General features: G+C 42.7%; 1 protein-coding gene across 2 annotated transcripts in view; it reads right to left on the reverse strand.

Moving 5' to 3' along the window:
* Positions 1-8127, reverse strand: part of LOC108704433 (zinc finger SWIM domain-containing protein 6) — an 87369-nt gene extending 79242 nt beyond the window's left edge. Inside the window, exon 1 of one of the 2 annotated variants that reach the window (XM_041580561.1) lies at positions 7308-8127. In XM_041580561.1, the coding sequence (XP_041436495.1) occupies positions 7308-7884 (577 nt within the window). In that variant the 5' untranslated portion in view covers positions 7885-8127. The remainder of the gene's footprint in view (positions 1-7307) is intronic. The other variant, XM_018240991.2, reaches the window with a different exon arrangement.
* Positions 8128-9660: the final 1533 nt, after the last annotated feature.

The following is a 9660-nucleotide window of genomic DNA, read 5'->3' on the forward strand; positions in this document are numbered from 1 at the left end:
GTAAGTCTCAGCTTGTCCTCCTATGCGATGCCGCTAGTATACTTCACAATTTCACGGTCCTGTGCGCTCGCTATCTCTGCGATTCTGTTCCTGAGCGTTCAAGTTGATTTGTATCCCACAGTCTTGGCGTCCTCTCATACACTTCCCAGGTCAGTCAGGGTCAGGCACTCACGGATTGATCAAAGGATTGGGAATGCCTTGTGCTGCAACTTAACTTGCTGCTTTCAAAGCTTTGAAAGCAGCAAGTTAAGTTGCAGCACAAGGCATTCCCTGGGAAGTGTATGAGAGGACGCCAAGACTGTGGGATACAAATCAACTTGAACGCTCAGGAACAGAATCGCAGAGATAGCGAGCGCACAGGACCGTGAAATTGTGAAGTATACTAGCGGCATCGCATAGGAGGACAAGCTGAGACTTACCTCACCGCAGATCTGTTCTTGTGTGCAAGCCGTGTCCGGGAAATCCTGTGAGTAGTAACCAGAGCAGGGCCTTGATACCGGCTTTGGAAGTTTTTCACATTGGTGCGGTTTTTGTTTCCTCTGTGTTTTAAGGTTTAGAAGCGATCGCCAGTTGTGGAAGCGGTTTCTGGGTTACCATCTTCGGCTCCGGACCTTGGTGGACTATAGGGAAACTTTGGGACAATTGGGGGATACTGAAAGTTGGTGTATTTATTTTTATTTTTATTTCTTAAACGGAAGCGCATATCAAACTGTTTGTTCGAATTCGATTTTTGGGGTGGAATCCCTTTGTATTTTGCGCATCCGAAGTCTACTATATTTTTGCGCAAGATTTAAACCATTGTCAATATTCAGTGTATGTATGGTGGGAAATGAGCTGACCAATTTCGTCAAAAAAGACTTGGATATTGGTCGGCTCGTCAATCTGGCTGGAAAATTTTGGGTGCCTGAACATCGGTTATTGTTAATGCTAAATATTCAGATACAGGTTGAAGTCTATTGTGCTCTACATGTGTGTATTGAAACAAATGATCTTTCTTGGAAAGATCTTAATTGTAATGTCTATGGCATGAGTGTCCATACTTTACTAATGTGAGGTTTACTTTTAGGGATGTTGTTACATTATGATCGACATCCATAAAAGCATTGTTAGCATTCTGTTCTGTGGAAAAAATGTACTTTAATATTGTATTGGATTTATGAGAGAAGTGTATATTGTTATATTTAACACTATTTCTTATGTAACCTTAACATAATAAATATCTGAATGAAAAGCATGAAACAGGAGGGGGATTTAGACAAGCTGTCTCTTGAGCTACCCATAGACGCGACGATTCTTCTTGCCGAACGACCGATTTTAGGGAAGCCCGACCGATCCTTCGAAATTATCGTGCGGTTAGTGGGATCGTACATCTTACGATTTTTCGTCCGACATCTGTCAGGAAATTGATCTGCCAGGTCAAAAAATCTTTGTCGGCCCCAGTGCAATCTATCTATGTTTGCAGGGCCAAGCAGGCAGCTCCCCTTTGTTTTCCTGGCAAATTGGTCTTTTTAGTTGATGGTAGATTCGTACGATCGTACGATCGTTCTGAGAAGATCGTGGTCTCTCAATCTATGGCCAGCTTTAGACAGTGTCTTGAGATCTACTAATGACCAGCTAAAGGTCGACTGGTAGATCCTGATCTACATTTTTGGCACCCCTGGTCTATGGCCATCTTTAATTGCATTAAAGGCAGCTGTTAGAATTGATACAATAGTTGCTAATATTCCACAGATGCTGTGGAGAAAGTATCAGCTAATGTAGCAACTAATGGAGCAAATAGTGATTCAAGAGCATTCTGAACTGTTACTGAGCTGCCAGACGGAAACAATAGAGACAGGAACATTTAAACTTAAAATTTGGGAAAACTGTAAAAAATAGATGACAAGGAACTGAGAAAAGTATTCTTTTTAGTTGAGTTGTTTTCAGATTGTTCACCATAAACAAAGTGTTTGGAAGGTGAACAACCCCTTTAAAATAATACATAACACTAAATAATATGAAGATTAAATGATTGCACATTGTCACATGTGACTAACGACACATTCATTTAAGAATAAAGGAATCCATGTTGAGAAACCATAGCCAATGACAAGCAGGCCTATCAGCAGGAAACAGACCAGACTGGGTAGTACAACTTGACAAGTGAGATACTTAGAAAATGAGAAACCCAAACAATGCAATTAAGCGACAAGAACGTAAATATATCATTAGAAATGTAACAAAGCTGCAGCTGAGGTTGTACAATTTATGCATGAAAAAAAAATAAAAATCCTTGTTCCGGTATACACATATCCTACACCGTGTAGCACAAGAAGATTAATTGATTCATCCATAAATAATGTGCCTTAAATATTATCGAGAGTAAAGAGATATATTCTCATGTATGTAATTCATGTGATGTAGTTGTATAATCACAGTTACTTTACAGTGCTACGCAATATGTTGGCGCTATATAAATACATGTTAATAATAATAATAATAAAATAATAATAATAATAATTTCAATCCCGCACAGCAACAGTGTCCGCTTTAGATTTGTGGAATGAGCCCGTGTCAAGAGAGACAAATGCCCATGTTTGTGGAACAGAGATAAGGCAAATTGTGTATTCAAGCTGAGACAGTGTGCTTTATTTGCAACCACCAGCAAGCGAACATAAACCCTACAGTGGGAGTTCAACTATTCTAAAGATAACCATTCTAGATACCGGTGAACAGAACCAAACCCTTAACCAACCAATTTAACCTTGAGGTCCGAATGCAAAAACTTGGCTGCATTAAAAATATACAAGCAATGTGTATAAATAAATCTATAGGTTTGGGCATATTTCTTAATTAGAAGATCATATTTTTTGTATTATACAGATGAGATGATATTCGTTATATGTTTTATTTATGTTCTGCCTATAATGGAAAACAGAATGTGCCCACCAAAGTCAGTCCCTCGGGTATTTTAGTATTTCTCTATTAGCTCATGGATCATACTATCCAAAGTTTTAGGGAGTGAATCCAGAAGGTCACGCTAACAGCAGCAGGATTGGGGCGCTTCTGTCTGCTGAACACAGGGGGTGGGAAATACACCCTATACTTAATAAACCTTTATCAATTCCCCTACTGCTCTTAAAGTTTTTAAAACCCATGCCCGAACGTTAGCATCAGCAACTCATGTGAATAGAGCAACAGAAATACATATTTAATAATTTAAGAAATTATAAAAACAGCAATGTCCGATTCTTAGTATAATGCTCCCAATGTTGTATTAAACTTAATTTTACAGTAAACATCACATTTTTAAGCATGGGCTCTAAGAAAATGTCCCTCTGTGAAAAACCAGGTAAAATAAGGATAGATTGCTAGGAAATAGCCTGACAAGCGTAACAAATTCTTAGGCACCAGAAATTACAGGAATCCAGTTTACAACACCCAAAATACCTGGAGTATTTAAAAGCAAGTGTCACATACAGGTTCAAAGCTCACATTGACTTGTTACTAAACCAGGTTTAGCCTGAAAAGTGACCAAAACCAAACATTCTGCCCTTCCATTGGACATAAAAAGTAATGCTGAGGATACAGAATGAACAACAAAATAAGACACCCACTGAAAACCTAAGTCTTGGCAGTATACGGGCCTAGCAATATTTTCTAGCTTTCATTATCAATTCCAACAGAAAGCAGTATGTCTGGCCTTTCTTCTCCCTCCTGATTCTGACTCCAACTGTTCTAAATTTATGAATTTAGTGAATACTTGAATCTTTGGCCCTGCTGGGCAGAATCCCAGAGTTTCATTAAAGGCAGCTGTTAGAATTGATAAAATAATTACTCATTAGCAACTAATGCAGCAACTAAATGTATCAAATTGTAACAGTTCAGATTCTGCATCTGGATTACTGACTGGCCAGAGGAACCTTAAACGTTAAGAATTGTTTAAAAATTTAGAACCAGTACTGCAGAGAAAATAAACAGCCTAAACAGATACTTTTAAAATCAATTGCATTGAAAGTTAATTTAAAGCCAATAGAAAACATGCAATCATGCATAGTGGAAAGTTGCTTAGAATTCATTTTTTTTTTCGCAGTGCAAATTTGTATTTGGGTGATGCGCAAGAAGCCTTCCTCCCACAACCTTATCTGCTAATGAACACCCTCTCTTGCTCAGTACATTACTCTTAGCTGCTCCAATAACTATAGCACATACCCTTTAAGGTTTGTCCTCAGCTGCATAAAAACAAAATATACAGCCATTACCTAATATAAATGTATCAATTAACATTTGAAATCAGGAAAACTAGTAATTAACGTCAGAGTTCAAAACATATGCAAGTTCTACTACTCAGGCAAATTAAAATCAATTTGAATTAAAAGCAATTCTACCAGTTACCTGTATAAAGCCGAACCAGCCCTGTTGTACCCGGTCTGATAAATCCACAGACAAAATGTGTGTATTTGGTCACACGGGTGGATGGCCCAAGTGGCCGGACATCTGAAATGTTTTAAAATACTTGCCATGGGCCTACTGGAACAGCTGTAGCTGAGGAGCACCTAGAAGCCTACTTTCCTAAAGCAAAATGAAGCATCTTGGCATCCGTTTCCAAGAAAAGATTGCATCTTTTATTTATTGCCCCTTGGCTTTATTTTCACAATGAAGTCCTGGCTTAAATGCAATCAGCCACAAAACCCTCCCTAGGAGAACTCCTGTCATCCCTCATTGCTTGCATGCAGAGTCAAGCACAGACACACAAAAAAAAACCCTCTCTGATGCCAATTAAGGAGGTGGCTACTTGACAGCAACCACAAACACATCTAAGATTATCCAAATTTACCAATGGGGGGGTTAGGTATATGCATAAAAGTGGGTGAAACAGGGTGGGAGGGGTAACTGGGCTGTCAATACTGAAAGCCCTCTAGGCAGGCAAAGAGGGCAACAAGCCCAGATAAAGCAAGCCAATCTGTGTCCGGGAAATGAATGATCATGCAGAAAATCACGTTTGCAGATTGCATTAGAATTCAAATGATGTGCAGACAGACTGGATTAAAAAGGAATCTGAACCCATTCCAGAAGCAAAAAGGAGGGATATAATAACACAAAAAAAAATAGAATTTCCACTGAGCACAGGCAGAAAAAAAACCAAGTATCATATCACAAAAGCCAAAAAAATACAACGCAGCTTGTTGCGAAAACGATCTGCCATACAATGCCCTGCCAGCCCTACTGGCAAAGAAAGGGTTAGCATAATAGTGCACTGCTACTTTAAGCCATCAGCCTTGGTGCCTTTGTCAAGCCTGTTCTATTTAATGAGCAGTGAAAAGAAATAAAGGGCCCTCTTTATTTGGCGTCCTTTTCGAGGGGTGACAGAAAACTGAAAAGACACAAATAAACATGAAAATGAGAACAAAGTGCCAGGTTCTCAATGGGAATTGCTGACGGCTATTTGATATGCACAACTGGCAAATATGAGCCGAGGACTGGAGTCCAATGTCTGCTCACAGCCGTTGCCATCATTTATTATCATCAGTACAATTAAAAATGGACAAGAAAGTCTTTGTCTAAAAATGTACATTGGGGTGACAATGTGGCATATCACAAGTGTGACCAGGGTTGCCTAATGGAAGAGATCTCAATCTACAATTTTTTTTTTCTTTTTTTTATGGCATCAAAAGCTGAAACTGCAGAGACGGACATGACAGGTTTAAAGAGTCAATAGCTGGAGTGCTTGTGACAACAGTTCTTAGTAATAGGGTGTCAAGAGTGATGAGTAATCAGCGGGCAGTGCATTTAAATGGACCAGGGGCAGAGAGAGAAGGGGGGGGTGATACATGAAAGGTGAGTATTGTTTTCATTCTGCTCCCTTGTCCTGACAAGAAACAGCTCCATTCTGAGCTGCCTGGCACAATGCAGCAGCACAGCCCAGGGGTGTGTGATCAGCCCTTCTCTCCTTGCCTTTCACACATGCACAATCCTGACAAGATCCACCAAGCAATCAAGCAGCACAACCCACCAGGAGGGGTGACTTCCCATCCTCCCCATTCCAGACAGCTCCAGTTAAAGGAGCATTAAAGAAGCATGAAAAATAAAAAATGGTGAGAATTTGTTCCCCAGCTACACAATACAAAGACGCAAGCACAAAAAAAAAAGAGAATAAAATGAGTCAAACACATTGGCTTCTCATCCCTAGCAATGATTAAAGGGCTACACTACAATTCCACCACCAATAAATAGCATAAAGGGAAAAAAAAGCAGTTCTCCAGCTCAACAACAAAACAGGAAACACACACACTTGGGTATGAGCTGCATTGTGCGCCTGCAGATTTAAACCCCCTCCTCATGTGCTGCCCTTTAAATTCCTCTCTTTGTTCAGACACCGAAATCTCATTACACGTTTCCTCCTTCATGCCTCACAATTTTATCCCAGGGGAATGGGTGACAGGAAAATGCTGGTGGGGGAGAAAGAGAAAGGTTCTCAAGCTGGTGAACTACAGGTCCCAGAATCCCATAAGAGCCGCGGGAATATATCTCCCGCTGGTCTAAAGCTGTTTAACTCAAAGTCAGGTATAATCTGGCAGTGGCAGCACAAGCACTGGAGACCTGATCAATATCCATGGGGGGATTGGAGTTGGGGGGGTTTTACCGGCCTGGCTGGTAAAAATGATGGCTGATCCTAATGATATTAATAGGGTAAAAAGATAGATATATAGGAAGGCCAGTATTTTTTCCCAGAAAAGGTGGTAACCTTATTTCCACCACAGAGGGGCTATTCCACAATAGAGGGGCTGCATGAAGGAATAAGTAGACCACCAACAATACTGGTTTCCAGTTGCTTTTGAACTACAACTCCCAGAATAACCCGACTGTGTCATGGTGATGCCCAGGTTCAACAACACTGTGCCAGAGATCAGTTGGATCTCTGTTTAGTTTAACCAACCCCTGGAGATCAGCAAGATTACTGGGTGGAGGGGAAGGGTTGTGGGGTCAGCTAGTCACCCTGAATGTAAACCACTGAAATGAGATAGTAGTAGTGGGGTTCCATTTTTATTTCTGTGACTGGCAAAGAATAAACATGGCAGTGAGGGTTAAAGGGCCAGCAACACCCACCCCCTCCTCTTGAGCTTGCCTGGCATTCAATTCCTGACTAGGGCTGGTTCTGCAGACTTGCCACATTCATGGGATTATTAAAGGCATAACAACCCGCTGACAACCCGACAGGCCTGTGATGGGATCCTCCATGTCCCAGAAGGGGAGAGAACATTTTTGGGTTGGGGGGGGCAGGAAAGAGCTACTTTTCAGGTGCTTGGCCGCCGGCCCCGCAGACTCACCCACTTGCAGGACATTATCCACGCAGCCTCCCTCCAATAGAACAATCCCCCGGCGGAAGGGCAGCCGGGTCTCATCGTTAGTCTCCCCATTTGCCGACACTCCGGCTGTAGTCGCTACCGAGGCCGCCCCCACTGCTGCCGCACCCGCTCCCACGACAGTCCCGGAGGCTCCTGCAGTGGACACCCCCCCGGAGGCGGCCCCGGGCCCATCTTCCCCGCCCGTGTTAAACGAAGAGTACATGCATATCTCCCTCTCACTCCGGGGGAACGACCAGTAGACTATACGCCGCTGCACCGGCTCCGGGATCCTCTCGAAACGTTCCTCTACCCGCTGGAAGGGCCACTTCTCCGCCACCTTCCGGGCCGCGATATCCAGCAATGACTCCGGGTCCTGAGTCCTGCCGGACAAACCGTGGGCAGAGCCGCCGGCCCCACATGAGGCTCCGCCCGCCCGTTGCCCGGGCCTACAGGACGAGCTAAAGCCTGGTCTGCAGCAGAGCCGTTTAGCCGGAGGCTGATGACCGCGCTCCGCCATGATCGCACCGCTTCTAACCAGACAGCGGAAGTGCTCGCACATTATAAACTAGGGGTGGAAGCTAGCAGACACGCCCAGATCTGTCACACAATGACGCCCCTTTCTTACTTTACCCCGCCCACATTTTTGACAAGAACGCCGCCCTCCTCCGAGCCACTAAACTGAAAACATGGCGTGGTTAAGCCAAGATCAGTCCGTGACGTCAGAACCAAAGAGGGCGAGGCTAAACTCATCTAACACCGGGGTGGAAATATAAATAAAGGAGTGTGAGCAGAGGATGTGGGCGTGGTATTCTAATCGCTTGTCACGGGAAGCAGAGGGTGTGGTTTGTCTTGAGGGGACGATGGGGTGGCGAGAATGAGCTTTGAAGTCTCAGTTGGCCTTTGAAGTCAGACGTGACCGGGGTCGCGCGCCTACTGACTGGAAAAGAAGGGGAAGGCGACGTCGGTGGGTGAATGAGGCGAGGGGGCGCGCAGGCGTACCTCGCGCGGAAAGTGGGCGGGGCCTTGCTGACTAGCCATGACCTCGACTTGAGTGGAAGTTGCTGCTGACGTCACGGACTCTTTCAAAACAAAAGAAATGTGTGTGAAGATTTCAGTGTGCGCTGATGTCGGGAGAGGAGCAGTAGCAGCGCCCGCCCCTCGGGTAATACCGCACCTCTTTGCACATGGGCTTCTTGTCTCAGCGCTTTTACATCGCTACAATCAGCGCGGAACTGTGTGTAATGGGAAGCGTAACTTTAAAGGCCAACTTAACCCGACAACTGTACTTTTACATGGTGGAACAAGTCCTGTTTATAATGGGTTTTTCAGTTTTAAAACGACTAAACATTTTTGATTTGGTTTCTTTAGTCATGCAAAAAATAAAACAATACGTTGACCCTTTCAGTGATCAGGACCTGGGCTGAGTGGAAAAATAACCTTATAGTCTATAATACCAGAATATCGCTGCTCTGCTGTTGCTATGGTCACTGATCCTAGCAACCAGATGATTTTGAAAATGATGCTTCTAAGAGAGGTGGGATAGAAAGACAGATTATAAAGATTAAAAAAAACAAAACAATAAGGGGCAGATTTATCAAGGGTCGAAGTGAATTTGAGGGAATTTTCAAAGTAAAAAAAAATCGAAATTCAAAGTAATTTTTTGGATACTTCGACCATCAAATAGGATACTACGACTTCAAATTTACTTCAAATTTGATTCGAATATTTGACCATTCGATAATCGAAGTACTGTCTCCTTAAAAAAACTTCGACTTCAATACTTCGCCGAATTAAACCTGCCGAAGTGCTATGTTAGCCTATGGGGACCTTCTACAGCATTTTTCTATGGTTTTTGAAGTCGAAGTAAAATCGTTTGATCGTACGTTAAAATCGTTCGATTCGAAGTATTTAATAGTTCGATCGACCGATTTTACTTCGACCTCAGAATACACAAAGTCAATGAAAAAAGTTTGAATTCAAAGTATTTTAATTCGATGGTCGGATTTCAAAGTATTTTTTACTTCGAAATTCGACTCTTGATAAATCTGCCCCTGAATTAGGGGTGGGAAGGTGAAACCATTTTTTACTTCCTTGTTTTCTGACAAAAAGTCACGCGATTTCGCTCCACGCCCCAATTTGCATATGCAAATTAGGATTCGGTTCGGCCAAATCCGAATCCTGCTGAAAAAGGCTGAATCCCAAACCAAATCCTGGATTCAGGCATCCCTAAAAGATATTCAAATGTAATATAGGAAAAAAATCAGTCTTTTAGATTAACCTTCCCTTGCCGATCCTCGCACAGTCTCTCAGCTGCAGTCAAAATCTCCAAAAATTA

Source organism: Xenopus laevis, chromosome 1S, assembly GCF_017654675.1.
Source record: "Xenopus laevis strain J_2021 chromosome 1S, Xenopus_laevis_v10.1, whole genome shotgun sequence".
In the NCBI taxonomy this organism is placed as follows: Eukaryota; Metazoa; Chordata; class Amphibia; order Anura; family Pipidae; genus Xenopus; species Xenopus laevis.